The sequence below is a fragment of the Tinamus guttatus genome, unplaced genomic scaffold (assembly GCF_059628265.1).
Source record: "Tinamus guttatus ecotype Peru unplaced genomic scaffold, ASM5962826v1 Tinamus_guttatus_pri_ptg000035l, whole genome shotgun sequence".
NCBI classification, from domain to species: Eukaryota; Metazoa; Chordata; class Aves; order Tinamiformes; family Tinamidae; genus Tinamus; species Tinamus guttatus.
This window is the reverse complement of record NW_028288569.1, coordinates 1,557,620-1,577,609: the sequence shown is the minus strand read 5'-3', so window position 1 is coordinate 1,577,609 and position 19,990 is coordinate 1,557,620. Positions and strand designations below refer to the sequence as shown.

General features: G+C 40.5%; 1 protein-coding gene across 4 annotated transcripts in view; it reads left to right on the top strand.

Moving 5' to 3' along the window:
* Positions 1–19,990, top strand: part of EPHA6 (EPH receptor A6) — a 483,151-nt gene that overhangs the window by 350,839 nt on the left and 112,322 nt on the right. For all 4 annotated transcript variants that reach the window (XM_088533416.1, XM_088533408.1, XM_088533399.1 and 1 more), the window contains 3 exons: positions 5,047–5,155; positions 9,217–9,287; positions 13,248–13,373. In XM_088533416.1, the coding sequence (XP_088389542.1) occupies positions 5,047–5,155; positions 9,217–9,287; positions 13,248–13,373 (306 nt within the window). The remainder of the gene's footprint in view (positions 1–5,046; positions 5,156–9,216; positions 9,288–13,247; positions 13,374–19,990) is intronic.

Genomic DNA, 19,990 nt, shown 5'->3' with positions numbered 1-19,990 from the left:
AGCAACATCCTTGCTCAGATCTCAGACTTCCTGCATTGGCTTTCCATTCATCTGCTGTTCAGGGCTTAGAGAAAGGCCTTTCAAGCCACTATGTACCAAAAGTTTTATGCTCTTATGCTAGTGTTAGCATTAGTTTTCCCTTTGAAAAATCTTTTTCAAGACTGCCTTCCCATTGCCTCCTCCCTTTCCCATACCCCTCCTTAGTTCGGAGCCCATTGGCTCACTGGAGTACAGGAATTGCAGCACTTGTGAAGACTGAAAGGTTACCTAATTATCCTTCATGCTTTTCTTTCCTATTGTTCTTAAGCACAGTTGTTTACAATGCCTTGTAAATCCATCTGACAGCCAGCTCCCGTCTGTTAGAGCTCCAGTTCTCACCATCCACACTCATCTGTCTTACAGCTACTCACCATTATCTGCCTAGCTGTCTTTCTGTCACTTTTCTGGCTTTCACTCTGCTGGAAGGTCCACTGTCTGATAGATGTCAAACTAAAATAGCTAAAGCGTGTAGCTAAGAGACAGAACTGAGACGGTGTTAGGGTTTCTAGCCCTTTTATACCAAAAAGACAACTTTTTACAAATGTTTTGAGAAACTTGCCCAAAGAAATGAAAGTAAAAAGAAAGATCTGGAAGATTCTCTGCTTCTTTTATCCTCCTGCCCTGATCCTTTCAGTCTGTCCAGTGAGGAAGCCTTGGGATATTTCCCTCCAGCCAGGAGAAGACAGAAAGTGCTGCTCCTCCTCAACACGTTTGGATGAAAAACCCAGAGAGGAGCTGAGACAGGGCTTCAAAGTGAAGAACAGATGGTGAGGACAGAACATTTCCCAGGCTAGATGCACACCAGGGAGCAGAACTAGGTACAAAATGAATTTCTGGGAATGGTGTTAACTGAGAAAGAATAAAGCTATTTAACATTCATGTATTAAGAGTACGTGAATGAACAGTTTACCCTGACGATATGCTTCTGGACATATGTATGATACGTGAGGTAGTTTTAGAATCAGTTCACCACTTTGACTAGTCATATTAGTTGCAGCTATGCTGTGTTTGAAGGGTTATGACACTCAAACATTGTAGCATACTATGTTATAATCTTCTCAGATAAGCAATAAATCCTCCCTTATCTTAGTCTTGTGCTATTCATTTTTTAAGTATATTTTTGTCAAAATGATCTTATCGAGCTGATGGCAGAGAGAATGATCCATACTACCAGATAAAAGAGCAGCCAGCCTCGTGAGATAAATGTGAGACTTCTGTGGAAGAAATCTGGCAAACAAGTTCACCTTTTGTGTCCAAGCACCAGCAGGGTAATCATAGCAAATCCGAATCCTTTTTGGATTGGTGCTGATGCACCAACCTGTATCCAGCACTGGGGATGGACACCACCTCCCTCCCACTCACATGTCTCTAGGAAGGCTAATGTGGAAAGAGGGTGCTACTGGTCCTCTTGTCCCGAAGAGCAGGCGTAGGCTGAATGTCCAAGAAAGAAATAGGGTCAAGGGAATGGCAAATGAAGCCAAGTTGGCAATAGTCTTCCCATTGGCACTGCTAGCAGTATAATACTCCTTCCTCACCACCTCCCCTGCTAACGTTTCAAATAGAGTATGGCCCCACACACCTAACAGCTGCATTTGTCCCTGTGGTCACCAAACTGCCAATTGGACCCTGACCCCGGGTTTGTGTGGTGCTGCATGATCCCATGATTAAACAGGGAGGGATGAAATAAGGCTGCAGAAACTTGCTTGGCTTTGCAGCTTGTGATAATTGTTTTTCTGTCTGGCATGATTGAGAATACTGAGGAGAAAGAGAGGGACATATACCAAGTGCCCAGCTGATGAAGAGTAAAATAAAGCAGGAAATAACAAAAAAGAGTGGAGAACATGCATGACAGAAACATTATGCATCTTGAAGCACTTGCAATTTACTATTTAAACATAGCCTTGATCAAGAGAAAAAGGAGAAAATAATAAATAACAGAGTGATTGAGGAACATGAGCTGAATTTCACTTAGAATGGCAAAATGCCTAAATATACTTCTGCTTTCAAGAGGGTTGTAAAATATTAATTATTGTGTTTGCTTTATTACATCCTCTCACTGCCTGGATAGTGTTTCCTGGAGCATTTCACCTGTGTGTGAGGAGGAGACTGAATGTGTGTGCACATGTCTTTTTGTTTAAATGTATGTTGTTCATTGCACTGTGCCTTTATTGATTTATAAAGGGATCACTTCAAGAAAAAATAACTATTTCCATCATTTTCCCTTACCTGCTGTCAGTTTTTAACAAATCCACATTTTCCAATTATTCTTGTCTGTCATTTGGCATTTTTATCTGACAAGTAAATTAAAGTCATTGGGAAGTTTCAGGCTTGAAAGCCCCTTTGTAGTGATTCGGCTACTTGGAAAAAATAAATACTTTTTTGTAATATATTGGACTCTGCCATCTCTGCCAACATGGTGAAATAGAAACAACAGAAACAGAATGATCACTGTTTAGGAATGTATAGTCTCAGCTAAAAATTTTATTGGTTAGAGGTGGAAAGGACTAAGTTGATATGAAATTTGTCGCCCTTCATGAACTTGCCTGTAGTTCCTGATAGAAAATACCTGTTATTAAACTGATAGATTGCATTCTGTTTTAGCTAGAAGGCGCAGAAACAGCAGTTCCATCCAGCAGAAGTGGTCCAGGAAACCTGACCTTTTTCATCTCAGTAGCTAGCAGAGTGTTTCTTTGGATCATGGAGTCAGTTCCTTCAGAGCTATAGTGTGTCTTGTTCTGTCCGTACCCCTGCACTTTGCAAAATATTAAAAATTTCCTCCTCATTTTACAACTTAACACATTTCCTGTCTTTAAAAATCTTTGCAATGTTTATACCCTAGGCGGTTTGAAATAGTATCCAAAGTTTAAACAGAAAGTCTGAAATTATTGCTTACATTGCTACTTGTGTGGCATTGTATTTTGTTAACTTATATTTTCTCAAGTGAATCTGACTCAGTGAAATGTCATATGATGAGGAGTCTAGAATACATTCCAATATTACTGGCTACCCTTTTGGAGATTAGCTATTCAGTGAGTATTTGATAAGAGGTTTTGCTACATCATTTATTGGAAGATTTATGTATTTAACTTGTCTCTGCAGAGTTTATGACCACAGATACTGAATGCATTGTAATTTATTGCCTATGTATATAACCATTAAATTATATAGATAGAAACTTAATGGTAGATATCTAACAATTTGTTTTTACTGAAAATTGGACATAAATTACATAAATTACTATTGTTTTTATTTGCTTTGCTACCCTTACAAAGCCGTAACGCTAATTTCTAAACCATAAGTCAAATGTTTTTCCTGGAAACAGCTTTTTGTGAGTCTCTGGGCAGTTATGTGTGTACTGTACAAAAACGAACATTGGTTTTTGCAATTGTAAAGTGAAAGAATATGACTTACCAAACTTTCTCTTTACAGAAACCTGGGTGATTTCCCTAAGTTTTAATCATCTGGTCCCCAAGGAAGACTTTGCTTATTGAACAGTTTACAAATTTACAAAATCAAAGTTGCTCTCTTTATGAATCAAAATGTTTTTTCTGTTCTGAATTTATTACTCTTACAGGAGGTCAGAGAACCGTCTTTCAGAGCACTGTTTCATTTTTGCATAGAAATTGAAGGTGTCATTTAGAAAAACATGTCATGTGGTGAAAATGTCCAGACATAACTGAGTTTAAGAAATAAAACTTTGAATAAATAGTGGAGCCTAATTCTTTTCCCCCTCAGGTAATACAGGACCAGACAGGTTGTAAGTAGGTACATTGTCAGTGGTAATATTCAATATTATAAAGAATTAAATAATAAACAGATGAAATCCTTGTGGTCTTTTTTGACTCCTAAATGTCCTGCAAAAAGTAGCGAGGAAAACAGGAGGCATAAGAAAATAGATTACGTTTTTCAACTATAGTGATGCCAAGAGTATGTTATAGATCAAGTTGCATAAATTCCAGCAGGCGTACAGCCCAGCCACATGCTAAGTGTATTTTTTCTGTGCTGCCTTCTATAGAACCCAATTTAGTATGTTACCTATACATAGAGCACTGCTACTGACTTCACTGGGACAGCTGGATGAAGCTCTGAATATGATGCAGAGTTTAGATAAACAAACAAATATATTGTAGTTTTGTGTCCAAAGCCTTGTCATACTTAAACTTGGATAAATTGCAAGTGACTGATAATGCCACCTCCTCATTTTAAAATGCCCAAATCCAGGAAATCACGGAACTCCCAGTTACTAGAAAAGGATAATGTTGCAGCAGAGTTTATGTATGTATCAGGATCCCACAGACCTTTGCTTTGACTTTTGATTTACATATTTTTAAATGTTTTTTAAAAAATGGCATACCAAAATATTCATTATGTAGTTTGAATTTTACTTCCAAATTGAATTAAGTTATGATACTGTTATCATTAAAAGAATGATAGAATCTCTTATTTCTGTTGCTACCTGTTATTGTAAGATAGTACGGGATCTTCCAAATGCAGGCCTGAGTTTTCACTCTCTAAGAATAGGTGCACCTGAGTGCTCAGTTGGCAGCATGTGTGCTGACTGCCAGAAGGAGAACCTTCTGGAAATGAATGCCTCAAAGTGGATGCCTGTGGGCTCTGCCAAGAATTGCACGCCCTAAATATGTACTATATTATACTGAAACTGTATTAGTTCTGTAGTTTCTGACTACTTTTATGAACTGTGAACGTGCGGACTGTTTTAGATAAAAACTAGCAGTGTTATATTCCTTAACTTGTGAAAAAACACTTCTTTGCTATACTCCCCATGCTGTATTTCTTACTGGTAAAAATACTTCTCTTTGTAAGTGGACGTGGATTAAGACTTCGCTTCACAGGCAGAGTCCCATCCCATACCCTTGCTAAGCACGAAAGGAACCAATGTAGATTTCAGGGTAACTGTGACATTTGACCACTGAGATGTTATCATCCGTTCTGCATGAATCCTGGGTGCTGGAGTTTCAACCTCTTTTCTTTGTGCTTCCATTTCAGCTTCTGATATGGCTGCGGAGCAGGGGCAGATTCTTGTAATTGCCACTGCTGCTGTTGGTGGATTCACTCTTCTGGTCATCCTCACTTTGTTCTTCCTCATCACCGGGAGGTAACTAATGCTGCATCATTCTCTTTTACTCAGGATTAGAGCCCTCCTAAAGGGAAAAGTCGTAATATTTGAGAGAGTAAACCACGTTTTTAGAGATAAAGAGAGGTTAGATTTGGGTTAGTGGGGTTAATGTCGTCTTTGTTCAGTCCTCCTCTCATTCATGGTTCTATTGTGAGTCTTGTGACATGTTGTGTTTCTTGAACTCAAGTTTTTGGAGACACATGACTACATGAAATCAGAAATAACTTTGCTGTTTTGGAAATAACTTTGCGGTTTTTGATATAACTGTGTTGCCCTCTTTTCTGCAGAACAACAATTTAAAAATAAAATCCAGCTCCACCCTCAAGGCTCTGGCATTAAAATCTCATAACTGTCTATCAGTTCCACGCTTTGAAGGGCTTAACCTTAGGATTTTTGATGGCTTGTGATAGCTTGAGGTTTGCAATATAGCTTGCTAAAGGCCAATTGAGTGGCCAATTTTTAATTATTTTGCTACATTAGATTTGTAGGGGAAAATAATACACAACGATGTATATATACTTTTATACACAGCTCTGCATCTCTTAAGAGAAAATGTAGAAATACTAGAATGAATTTACTGCCAGTAATATCACGTGAGACTTTAAAGTAGCCTCCTGAAGCTTCTGTTTGACTGGGGGAGATAAAATTGCATTGAGCATACCCCAATTATATCTACATTAGAGCAGTAGTGTTGCTTTGGTAGGGGAATTCACTGGTCTGGAAAATGATTGTTTTCTATAACTTCCCTTATACCTGAATTCTTTTTTCCCTCCTTTTTTACAGTACTAGCTGTCCACCTTCATTTGATATGTGGATCTGGATCAAATAATGACATTATGTTAATTGGATGAGAAAATATTTTGATTTGAAGGGCTAGATGCCATGCTCAATTACCCACAGAATATTTGAAGGAACTGTTCAATTCTTAATGGACTTGGCGAAAGATTGAAGAGAAAGATCAGAATATCAGTCCTTGCCAGAGCTAGGATTCTCACACACATAACCACTTTCATGGTACTTCGTTTTCTCTTTCACTGAGCCTCAGGGTGTTTTCCATGTGACTTCAAGGGATGTGCTTCCGCCAGAAAACAAAGCAGAATTTACAAGAACAAAGGCAATATGTTCCATATGTTTTCTGTGGAAACATTAATGGCAATACACTGCTGCCATGAGTCAAGAAGGCCTTAAAAAAAAAAAGGCATAAGAAACCCCAATATTTTGTAGAAATAGGGGGCCTCCATGGCAAAGGGAGTTGGGCTCCTAGCTCCTGCAGTAAGCTCTATGGGGAAAAAAGGGAGGTTTGCGAGTCTGTCTACCCTTTCACTATTCTTCACTTCTCCCCTCTCCGTCCTTCAGACACAAAAGGAAAAAACACCAATGGAAGAGCCTCTGTGTGAGGAAGATTCTCCATGGAGTTTCCTTCTTACCTGGCTTTGGGCCAGAAATAATCCATAGGTTGGATGGAATTCTGCACTATTCCTCACCTTGGTTAGAATCTGTATTTACTTTCAGGGAAGGAACCAGAGAGGTTGTGGAGTCTCCTTCTCTGGAGATCCTCAAAACCCACCTAGATGCCACCCTGTGCCACGTGCTCTAGGTGACCCTGCTGGAGCAGGGGGTTGGACTAGATGATCTCTAGAGGTCCCTTCCAACCTGAACCCTTCTGTGATGCTGTGAAAAGACCCTTAGCCCAGGGTAAGGAGGAGACAAAGATAAACTCTTGGAGAAGCATTTGTGTAGAATCCTCAAGTGGAATTCCTTAAACATCATGGGAATTCTTCCCTTAGAAAGTACTCAATAAACTCAACAGTGGAAAAGCATATAAACATAAACATTCCTGAGTTCCTTCTGCTTTTATTCCTCCTGTTTGCTAATGCTTAGGATATCCAAAGTTCTTTTAGATTGGCTTGCTAACATCATAGTGAGTGAGACTATTTCAATTATGTAAGGTATGAACTCATTCTAAAGTGTTGCTTAAACGCAGTGATGAATGCATTCTGCAGAAGACAGAGCAAGAAAATTTGGATAAATACTGCAGGATTGGAGACAAATTTTGGCATGAAGATGGGATTGGTACCCTACAGATGTGCTCTGCTTCACTGGTCACGATTAGCAATTTGATGAGCTGTTGAGTCACAAGGCTGCTGATGAGTCTATTCACACTGGAGAGGCTGGGTGAAATGAGCACCTGCTTCTGTATTTCCCTGCATGATTATCCACCGGGAGCGAGCAGGAAGCATGGCTGTCAGTTGCAGATAGAAAAAAATGAAATCCACACTGACTTTGAGGCACAGTGTATGCAGGGAGATGAGGGTCTTGGCTGAGCTTCAGGAAATGCGGTATTAAAGCTCAGTGTGATTCATTCTTATCGTTCGAGAAATTATTCCTGTCTGAATGTTCAGTAGCTAATAATAATAACAATAGGAAATTGGAAGCTGGAAGTGAAAGACTCCACTGCTATGAATTAGGCACTGAGCTTCTGTAGTCAAGCTTTGAGGGTACATATGTGCTTGAGAGAACTCTACAGGGCTAAGGTCTGGTTTCCTTGACCGCATTCCTCTGGAAAAGGAGTGTTTTTCATGGTAGTTAGGACCCTACAGACCAGTCGTCCAGATCCTAAGAGTGGTCCTGACGCACTTTGTGGTCCCAGCAACATTTGTCAATTCTCAAATTTACCAGAGAGGCTGATAATCCAGTGATTAACTGTTGCCATTCTTAAGGGTGCATAACCATGAAAACAAGTGCCCTGTAAATTACAGCTGTGATAGTTTACAACGTTACCACCCTTCAGGTGGTATCATCTGCTCTGCAACAATGGATGAATTTTGGAGTGATCCTAGTTTGTTTCAGTAGTTTAAATGACCCATTGAATTGAGGTGGATGTATTCATATATTTGGTATATCTCCATTTTCATTATTTTAAGTGAAATAATATCTGTAATTATAGAGGGGTTTTTTAATTTTATTTTGTAAGGCTGATAACAGAGACACAAGCCGGTCACTTTTTCCAGCTGTTCTTGGAACTGAATTATCTACACACAAAAGCATATGTCTATGCACACTCCTGTTTTCCAGTGGCCTGTAACTGCTGCAAGAGTCCTTAGCCTTGTTTCAGTCTCGTCAGGCTCCCAAAACATGTCACTGGAAATCTTCCTTCTTAGGCTGTTCTGTGGGTGAGAATGAGCTTTAAGACCAAGAGCAAAGTTTTCTGTTTTTCTTGAGCTGAATTTCTATTATGCTACTCTCAGATTCTCTTAAGAGTCTCCTTAAAGGCCCTGCAACCAGGCAGCATTCAGGTTAGGAGATATTTCATTATGGGGAGCTTCTAATCTTACTTGTCATGTCAGTTTTCTGCAACATACCCTTTGCATTGCCAGGTAGGGTCACTAAGTATTAATGAGCAGAGTCATGTACAGTCTTCAGAGGATTTGCAATTTGATAGCATTAATCATGCTGATATATTCTAAATCACCATATTTACATTGCAGCTGCATATTGTTTATTCTATGTGTTACTATCCTAAGAGAAGTAATAAGTTAATGAAGGCACAGACTGAAGGGAGCTACTTAGAAGAGAAATAATTGGTTCTGATATGAAAAAAATATCTTCTTTACAAAACATGCTGAAGTCATAGAAACAATGGAGAAAATGTGAGATTTTTGATCCATTGGATATATAATGATGTAGTAAGATTTCATTGGCATAAACCAGTGTGTGGAGGCACAAAGACAGGGGAAATAATAGTTTATTATTAAAGTAGCAGAATTCTTTAGAAGATTCAAACTTGGAAATGAAGCATCTTCACTGCTTGAACTACAAACTTAAACTGTAATACTAATAAATTTTACTACTAGTCATCCAACCTTGATTTATTTTCATATGTATATAATATTTTTGTCATTGTTTGTAATGCATGTTTCTCTCAGAATTTCATTACTAAATCTGTTTAGACTGAGAATATACAGATTTTAGCTTTCATATGCACTTGATTTATGAATTACAATCATATTAGTTAAAACTTCACTTGCTTTTCTTGAAAGATGCCAGTGGTACATAAAAGCCAAAATGAAGTCTGAAGAGAAAAGGAGGGCTCATCTGCAAAATGGACACTGTAAGTAGTTCAAAACTTAGTTCTTAGTATAAAACTTAGTATAAAATTCATATAATTTTTTAATGAAGAATATTCATTGTTTTCTGTACCTCTTTTACCCCTGATTCTGTAGTCTGACTATTTGAATAGATCCCTATTGTCTGTATCATCAAGACTGTTTGTTTTTATTTGTATATCCTCTTGTACATTTTCACAGAATTCACTTTAGTGAATAAGTTTCTCTGGTATTCATCCATAATATTACAGTGTTCATATTATCCATCATTTTGAGGTATATTTCTGTGAATTCACAACTGCTCTGGACTCTGCTGAATGATTTGCCACAAAATTCCATCATTGATACAAACATGCCTTGTTTGTATCTGGTTCTCAGTAACTATCAGTGCCTTTTGGGACCTAACCCTCCAGCCAAGAAAGGCATAAAAAGGATAGTGGGCTGCCTTCCCTCACACTCCTTCTGGCTGAGTAGTACTGTGAGAAAAAACCCTGAAAATCTCTCCTGTGCAGTATATTAGTTTTTTAGTTTAGTTTGTTTAGTTCGCTTCAGTTATGAGTATATCACCTTTATGTGAGGGGACCTAACTTTGCTTACTCTTGGCTTATACAAAGGATATTATACTTTATTGATTTTAGTCCATACTGATAATTATACTGTCCCCTAATGTGAAAATATTATGATCAAGACAGAAGCTAAGTCATTAGTAAATCATTTTTTGTTTCACATGACACCAGCATATGCAGCCAAGAGGCTGTTTCTCTCACAGAAAAGGGCACACTTCTCTAGAAAGGATACTTCCTAGGAAGAGATGATAGTCATTTGATTCCAAGCACAGTGAGAAAGGCCAGAAGACCAAACCCCTTTTGCTGGTGAGTTTAATGCATGATTCTGAGACCATGACTGAATTTGAGAAAAGCTTCAGTCTCTTTCAGGCCAGGGGAGACGATGACCCATGTCGTGCTGACACACTGCTGCTTCTCAGAGGCTTCTCATTCATGTGCAGTTACCTCAGCATCAGATCTGAGGGGGCACAACTGACATGCATGGGTTCCATGCAAGGTTAAAGAGGAGTTACCATGACTTACCCCCTACTGCTGAGACTGTATTGCCAATGATGCTTCTTCCTTGACCCTGAGTACGTAGTACCTGCTCCATACGTTTATCTACCTGCTGACTACTGCTAGCAAGCCTATGGAATTGATACTCACATCTCAGCCTCTAACAATGCTTCGGTCCGGGCAGTCACTGCTGGCATCTCTATGACGTGACATCGCTCTGTTTAAAAAAGAGCTCTGCTGCAAAACCCGCACTGGTTACCAATGCTTGTGCCTGCCTCCCAGGTCACTCCTCTTGGTGCTCTCTGTCCTAGTCTGCTGTGTGCAGGGAAGAACCATCTCCTGTTCTTCCACCCTTTCTCCCTTGAGAGCTCATTGGGAATTAGAGACAGATTTCAGGAAATAAATCATGAAGGGAAACTATGAAAAGGGTCTCAATGACATTGTTGATAATGTGACGTCCATGATCTCTTCTGTGCTCTCTGTTTCTGTAAGTTATATGTACTCAATCAGCTTTAGTCAAAAGAGATATTGCACACTACTTGATGAAACCAAAACACATTCATGTATTCTGAACTAGGTCCTCTTCACCTAAAAAGTGTGTTTAGGCTCATTATCAAATGAGTTGCTTTAGACTCAGCTGCTAAGTGATAAGAGGAAGAAGGTTGAGAGGTACTTAATTCTCTAAAAAGAGGTTTTCTGTGCCCATCTGTACCCATCTGTAACACTCTCTTCCTTTCCTGATAAGTCAATGCATTATCTATATCAACCTCTGCTGATATGTTGAAAGTTTTCCAGAATGTAATTACCACATGGCAGTAGCCTTTAATTTTCCCATCCAGATAGTCCAAGGGAAACAACATAAGTTCTTGGCCATGCTGCACTCAAGACCATGAGGAATATTAACCATGCCAGAAAATTATGGTTTGTTGGAGCTTGCCAAAGCAATCTGGCACCGACTCACTACTGCTACAGCCATCTCCAAAGAAGCAGACAGAAGTTATTGAAGCCTTGTAAATGGATTTGGATATTTTTGTTCTTGTCTTGCACCTGGCCCTCTGGTTGTGCAAGCTGATCAGGAGAGAACAAAGCAGCACAGTTCTTTAGGGAAAAGGCTCTCAAAAATTGGACCTGTTAGTCAAGATGAATATTCAGTCATTGGCCTGTAAGTGAAGGGAGCAAATTAGCACGCACTGTTTTCAAAGTAAAGGACAGATTGTCTAAATTGTCCAAGGTGCAATAAGGGCCACATGAACTGCTTTGGCAGTTATCACTGTTCCTGCTTAGGACCTGCCTTCCTGTGTAACTCTGAGCCCTCATTCAGTGTCTCTATGGGCACCCTTTGAAGTAGCAGCTCAGAACTCATTTTTTACCTTGTGACTCACTGCACTTGCCAGTTTTCCTATTTACCAGCTGTACTTGATGCATTCCTGCAGGACCTGTGCAAAGCGTAGAGACACCAACTAGCCTGTTCAGAATAAAATACTAAATAGTAATTGCAAAGGAAATGCTTACAATATCAAATCCATCTGTGTACTGTCTTACCTAAAAACAGCACTTCACTTAAAACTAAGGTAGGCATGTTATTATAATTCTCTTTTCAAAGGAGAAGTTCCCAAGAACTTTGCTGTCCTCTTTATTGTCCTGTCTGAAATACTGTACAGCCAAAGATACTTGTGTCTGGCTGGGGTAGAAGCAAAACAGGAACAGATTTTAACACTATCTTAATACCTGAATATTAAAGACTGAGTTTTCTTGAAGCCCCTTTAATTTGTGTTCCTGTAGGGCAGGATTGACTCTTGCACTGTGTATCCACCAAAAATGAGTTAGTGAATAGAGATATAAATAGCATTCAGAGAATCCAATACCCATACTTTCTCCATTTTTTACACTAAAATTGATCGTGTTATCATTGGAAGCTGAAAGGATATTTGATGTGAAATTGCATGCAGTAGCTACGGTAGCTTTCACATCAACTCTGGAAAAGTATCCATGTTTTCTGTCATCCAGAACATCTCGGGACATTTGAGCAGGATCCAGTAGGACATTTTTCAGAGTTTCGAGCCACACTTTTGAATGTTGATCTTATAAACATGGCATGGCATAGCAAGATTTGAGCAAAGATAATTACTGTATTTCATTCATTTCACAGCAATTTCTCATTTCTGAGGAATAAAATAGATTGGATTTCCCCAAAATAACCATGAATAAATTGTCTGGTTTATTTGCCATTATCATAGTTGCCTTAATAGCAATGCACTTAGAGATCTTACATGTATTGACAGAACTATGATATGTTAAAGGATTCAGTATTTGTGTGTGTGTCAGTCAGAAATTCACAATAGAGTTCAGTTCTTTCACACTTTTACATATTGAGTAGAACCCTTATCCACCCAGTTTTTATAAATCTCATTGATTATTACTCTGATGCTTGTTTGACAAAGCAAGGTTGGCATAATGAGATCTTGATTTATTCACATGACATTGAAAATTAAAAGGAGGACTAAAAAGCACCTTCAATTTTGAATCAATTAATGGCTTGATGGCTTGATGTTGGTAAATTGTGCGACTCCCCCCTGCCTATACAAATGTAAGACAAAGCTCCTTAATGTCTCACAAGCCTTTCCTATAAAAAGGCACTTGAAGGGTAGGAGAAAATTTTTAAGTCTTACTTAGTCAACCCTTAAAGGCATTGATGCTACTAGCAAAATGAGCCAACTCATATGGCCTCTAGAGTTGGTTTCTGTGAAATTAGTAATATTAGAAATTATCGTTTCTGTGGGGTTCTGGCATTTCAAAAGTGAAAAATACATTATTACCAATCCTCTTAATTGTCTAGCCAAACAAGAAAAAATATACTGTTATAGTGTTGAATGTAAAAGAGTTCTTGATTCTCTCTTTTTTCAGTACGCTTTCCAGGAATCAAAACATATATTGATCCAGACACATATGAAGACCCATCCCTTGCTGTCCATGAATTCGCAAAGGAGATAGATCCGTCAAGAATTAGGATTGAGAGAGTTATTGGGGCAGGTAAGACGCACTCACTTAAAAACTATAATTACGTCATAACTGTATAGGCATGGTAGCACTGTTTTGTCATGCTGCAAGTAGTCAAGTATAGTGCAAAATATGGGCATATTTGTCTGAAACACTCTGACGTGTTTCTCAGCTTCTGAACTAAAATTACAGCGCTAGCCAATTTCCCTATCCTCCTGCTACCAAAATATCTCCAGGTGTCCACTCTTCCTTACATCTCAGTTATTTCAATAAGGCCTGGTACAGACAGGACTCCTAAAGAAATGAGAAACTCATGACCAAATTTACGTGCTAGTATGGTCTGACTGTCTGACTGGGCTTTTCTAACTCAGTAGGGTGTACATAGAAAAAAAACTAAGAAAATAGATGTATGTAATCTAGCCTTACTCATATACCCTCTTGAAGTTTAGCAGTCAGTGGTTTGGAGCTTCCTGAAGGCATGTAATGGAGCTATCCTCCAAGAATTTTTCTAATCCTCTTCATGAACTTGCCAATAGTTCTGCCCTCCAGAGTATCATGTGATCATGAATTTTAGACTATTTCTGCACAATTTGAAAACACAGTAATGTCTGTTTGGTTTGAATTTACTGTTCAGTGAGTTCATTGGGTGATCCCTTTAAAATAAAGATTTGTTTGATAAAGGCACTGGATTTTCTTACAGAGAAGTGCTTGTGAGTCCCAGCATAAACTTTAATACATTAGAGTGAGTCATGGGTTAATGGATCCTCTTTTAGTTAGAAGAGGCAAGTGCTGTGTATGCTCTTCTGTCTTCAGTGGAGATAAGACAGCAACTTCTGTAAGTGGATATTCATTCCTTCTGTCCTCAAAAGATTAATAACTGACAATATACATACACTGGAAAAAAAAAAAAAGGACACAAATTCTGGGAATGAAGAGTACTCATAAAAGAGGATTTTATGAGGTTTAGAGCTTCTGCAAACCTTCTGAGTTCCAGCTTTACTTGCAGGACAAAAGAAGAGGAAGGGGGAATTATTTTGGTCTGTTGAAATGATTGTCAGAAAAATCTGTTGGTATCAGTCTGTCTTTCCCAATCAAGACACTCAAAAAATATATAAAGAAAATAAGGAAGATAACCTGATCCAATTAAAAGGTACCCCAGAGAACAAATAGCTGTAGACCAAGTGAGCAGCATGATTGGCAGGTGAAAGGAAAAGAAAAGCAAATATTATTTGAAAACTGATTTGGTATTTTTCTCTGTCATAAGGGAACAGGAGCCATCCATGTTTAGATTTTATTTACAGTCTGTCTCTTCTAGGTGTATTCAAATCCATGTGTAGCCTTGGCTTGCCTAGTATTTTGTGGTGTTCAAGAGGTATTGTATTTAGACTAGTGTTCCAAAGTGTCTAAATTTAAATGAGGAATTCTTAAGATACAGATCTCTGATGTTTTTTATCCAAAATATTTTCTAAGGCTTGATCAATTGTTTTGGTGTGTTTCAAATATACTCAAAACACTGTGTTATTTGGTGTTTCCTGTTGTTAATATCATATATTCTATGTCACTGTGGGAAAGCAGCTTTTGAAAAGGTTTTTTATTTTAAAATAAAAAAAAAAGGTGATTATCTATCTTGCACTGAATATATACAAATTAGTTGAAAAAATACGGTGGCTTGCTTATTTACATGTCAACTGAAAATGTTTTATGGAGACCCTGTGCTATGTGCTCCAGGTGTCCCTACTTGAGCAGGGCAGTTGGACTGGATGATCTCCAGAGGTCCCTTCCAACCTCAACCGTCCTGTGAATCTATGTGTGTGTGAGATGCAGGAGCTGCTGACTCAGACTTCAACACAGCCATAATCAGTTCAAATCCAGCCTTCACAGTTTTGGGATGGGATAGGAGAACAGGAAGAAATTTCACTACAGATCTTTCAAAATATGGATTAGTTTTTTACGGGGAGATAGGTCAGAATAGGGAAGTCTGAGCCAAAACTATTCTCCAATAGAAAATGCAGGGAATAGAAGGAATGCAAGGGGGAGAAAGGCTTGGACAGGTTTTCCTGTAGCAAGAAGGCAGAGAACTGTGAGGCATGGGATCACTGGCAGTGAGGGGAAGGAGGGCCAGGATGCTCTGTCGAGGAGGTGGGTATCCAGGACCATGGGAATGATGTGGAGCTGAGCAGGAGCAATGACAGAATTTGTTGCAGGATCTCTTCTAACATCCCTCTTTCTTATTTTTCAGTATGTGGTGGGGTCAGAGGGGAATTTTGTCTGAGCAACTGGCTTAGGCCATCTTTACTTATAAGGGATGTTTACCTTTGGTTACAGACTATTGGTGGATAGGCCATTTCACAGCTCTTCAAAAGTAAGTTTGAGGCTTATGTGTATATACTGACTTTTCTTTTCATGCAGGGTAGCACGTCCCTTATATTTTCAGGGATCTTATCCTTTGCTAATGTCAATGTATGCCTATTCTGTGCATTCTCAGTGTTAACCCCTTGTCTTAGCTTTGTGTTGTCAGGTTTTGCTGTCACGGCAAAAGTGTTGCTCCCATACATTCACTTATGGAAAGCTCTGGTAGGGATGGCCTTACTGCAACAGGCTGCTGCTAGAGTTCACTGGAGCTCCTAATGGTGGGCAGCTCCATGATGCCAGAAGGAAGGAACACCTTTGTGACTAAGAAAAACCACCTGTAAACATCAGAGTCTTGTAACACCATTGCTTTTAACGAGTGTTTTAACACGCCGGGACAGATGGCAATTCATTATTTACCAAGTACTGAGATTGTTTGCTATCTATTTTACCTGGGTCTTGTTTACCGACAAATTAGTTAGAGAAAGATGAGGCTAGAAGGGATCTGGGGAGATAACCTAATCCACTGTCTCTCAAGCCACGGCTTGTAACCAATGTGTCATTCAGAAGGTTCACCAGCTTGTCTCACATCTTTAGCAAATTAAAACAAAAAACAGGTTGACAGGGAGAGTATAGTCTGAAATTCCCTTTGAGGCATTATATCATCTGTGTTGTTATCTGCACACTGTCAATGGCTGGGCAGTAGTGATCTTTCCTGAGCCCCAAGAGAAAGGGAAAATCAGAGAACTAGGTGTCAGTGTCAGTAATTTTGATGAATATAGCAACTTTTGTAGTCCTGAGCTCTTAATTCCATCTCTGAAGTTTAATTTGTCATTGAGAAAGACATTCATACTCTGCCTGTCTTCAGTTTACACAGTACACATAATTATATATCTGACCAAGACGAGGAGGTTGATGAGGCCTTCTATAGGCAGCTGGATGTTGCCTCACGGTCACAGGCCCTGGTTCTCATGGGGGACTTCAACTACCCCGACATCAACTGGGAGGACAACACAGCCAGGCATAAGCAGTCCTGGAGGTTCCTGCAGAGCGTCGACGATAACTTTTTGACGCAGGTTGTGGAGGAGTCGATGAGGAGAGGTGGGCTACTGGACCTCGTGCTGTCAAATAGGGAGGGCCTAGTAGGAGATGTTAAGGTGGGGGGTAGCCTCGACTGCAGTGACCATGAGTTGGTGGAGTTCAGGATCCAACGAGGAGGAGGCAGGGCTGTAAGTAGCCTTGCAACGATGGACTTCAGGAGGGCCAACTTTAGCCTCTTCAGAGACCTCCTCGGTAGAATCCCATGGGCTAGTGCTCTAGAAGGAAGGGGGGCCCAAGAGAGCTGGTTAGTTTTCAAGCGGCACTTCCTCCACGTCCAGCAACAGGGCATCCCTGTGTGTAGGAAGGGAGGCAGAGGGGGCAGGAGACCTGCGTGGATGAGCCGGGAGCTTGTGGCAATGCTCAAGCGGAAGGCAGCGGTATACAGAATGTGGAAAAAAGGACAGGTCCCCTGGGAGAAATACAGGAACGTAGTCAGGGAATGCAGAGATGCAACAAGGAAAGCTAAGGCACGTCTGGAAGGCAAGCTGGCAAGGGACGTTAAAAATAACAAAAAAAAATTCTTCAAATACATTAACAGCAAAAGGAAGATCAGGGAAAACGTGGGTCCGCTGGAGGACGGGATGGGCACCTTGGTTACAAATAACACAGAAAAAGCAGAGTTGCTCAATGCCTTCTTTGCTTTGGTGTTTACCAAGGGCAGCCCTTTAGAGCCCCAGGCCCTAGGGACAAGAGAAGAAGCTGGTGGAGAGGAAGACTCGCCCTGGGTAGAGGAAGATTGGGTCAGAGAGCACCTAAGGAACCTCGATACCCACAAATCCATGGGCCCTGATGGGATGCACCCCAGAGTGCTGCGGGAGCTGGCAGATGCCATAGCTAAGCCGCTCTCCATCATCTTTGAAAGATCCTGGAGAACAGGGGAGGTGCCGGAAGACTGGAAGAAGGCCAATGTCACGCCAGTCTTCAAAAAAGGCAAGAAGGAGGACCCAGGCAACTACAGGCCAGTGAGCCTCACCTCCGTCCCTGGAAAAGTGATGGAACGGCTCATACTGGCCGTTGTCTCCAGGCACATGGAGGACAAGAAGGTGCTCAAGAGTAGTCAGCATGGATTCACCAAGGGAAAATCTTGCCTGACTAACCTGATAGCCTTCTATGATGAAATGACCGGCTGGATAGACGAGGGGAGAGCGGTGGATGTCGTCTATCTCGACTTCACCAAGGCTTTTGACACCGTCCCTCACAACATCCTCCTGGGCAAGCTCCAGAAGTGTGGGATAGATGAGTGGACAGTGAGGTGGATTAGGAACTGGCTGGATGGCAGAGCTCAGAGGGTGGTGATCAGTGGTGCAGAGTCTAGTTGGAGGCCTGTAGCTAGCAGGGTCCCCCAGGGGTCAGTCCTTGGTCCAGTCCTGTTCAATTTATTCATCAATGACCTGGATGAAGGCACAGAGTGCTCCCTCAGCAAGTTTGCTGATGACACGAAACTGGGAGGAGTAGCCGATACCCCAGAGGGCTGGGCTGCCATCCAGAGGGACCTGGACAGACTGGACAACTGGGCGGTGAAAAACCTCATGAAATTCAATAAGGCCAAGTGCAAGGTCCTGCACCTGGGGAGGAATAACCCCAGACACCAGTACAGGCTGGGGACCGACCTTGTGGAGAGCAGCTCTGCGGAGAAAGACCTGGGTGTCATGGTGGATGATAAGTTGACCATGAGGCAGCAGTGTGCCCTTGTGGCCAAGAAGGCAAATGGGATCCTGGGCTGCATTAAGAAGAGCATCTCCAGCAGGTCGAGGGAGGTGATCCTGCCCCTCTACTCAGCCCTGGTGAGGCCACATCTGGAGTACTGTGTGCAGTTCTGGGCTCCACAGTACAAGAGGGATGTGGAGCTGCTGGAGAGAGTCCAGCGCAGGGCTACAAGGGTGATCAGGGCCCTGGAACATCTGCCCTATGAGGAGAGGCTGAGGGAGCTGGGCCTGTTCAGCCTGGAGAAGAGAAGGCTGAGAGGGGATCTAATCAGTGTATATAAATACCTCAAGGGAGGGAGTGCAGAGGACGGGGATGGTCTCTTTTCAGTGGTGGCCACTGATAGGACTAGAGGAAATGGCCGGAAACTGAAACATCAAAAATTCCATAGGAACTTAAGGAAAAATTTCTTAACAGTGAGGGTGACAGAGCACTGGAACAGGCTGCCCAGAAAGGTTGTGGAGTCTCCTTCTCTGGAGATCTTCAAAACCCGCTTGGATGCAGTCCTGTGCCACGTGCTCTAGGTGTCCTGCGTATGCAGGGGGGTTGGACTAGATGATCTCTAGAGGTCCCTTCCAACCCTAAGCATTCTATGATTCTATGATTCTATGATTCTATGATATATCTCTTTATCTATAAGATATTTTTAAGAATTACTTGTATTTTGTAAATGTCTTTAAGATTCTTATAATGCTGAGTGCAAGGCACATGTCAGCTGGTGAGATGTTTTGGCTTCACCGGAGTGTAACTTTATTCCAGTAGCAATAATTAGCTTGTTCCGTTATATCACCGGCCATCTCTGATCTGTCCATTCTGACATTCAGTAATAATAATAATATTTTATTTCATAATAAGTACATTTATACTTTTTTACTTTCTCTTCTACTTCACACTGTCAAGTAGAAAAAAAAAAAGATATTTCACACTACAACAGCCAAAAATCATGTGGTTGTTTCTTGTGCAAGGGAGTCAGTGGAAAAAATTAATTAGTCTGATTTGCACGTGGTGAGCCCACCACAGATCTCATGCTATCAAGCTTTTTTTTTTTTTTTTTTCTGAGAATTACTATCAATAGACATAGTGCACTGTGATCCTCTCTATAGCTTTGTTTAATATGTCTTAGTCATTTGAGAGGTCAGGTATTTTTCATTTGAGAGTTCCTGCTCATTACATTAACTTAGTGCACTACTAGGTTTATTTTAATGGAAACCGCTCCGCTGTTGCTCAGAAGTGTTTTCTGCATAGAAATTATCATGCAAATAAAAATACAAAAAAATTAAAATTGGGTCTGTTAGCAAACAGAGAGGAGAAAATACTGATCTGAAAGTAAGAAAATTGTGTTTCACTCCCTAGTCCATATAGCTAGCACATTTGTCTGATTGCTTAAACTAAGTATTATGTAGTTGTCACTGCGCACCATTGGAATTACTAGTTTGAGAGAGCCCTTGGAGAGGAGGACTTCTACAGAAAACATACTGTTTGATTTTTTTTCTTAC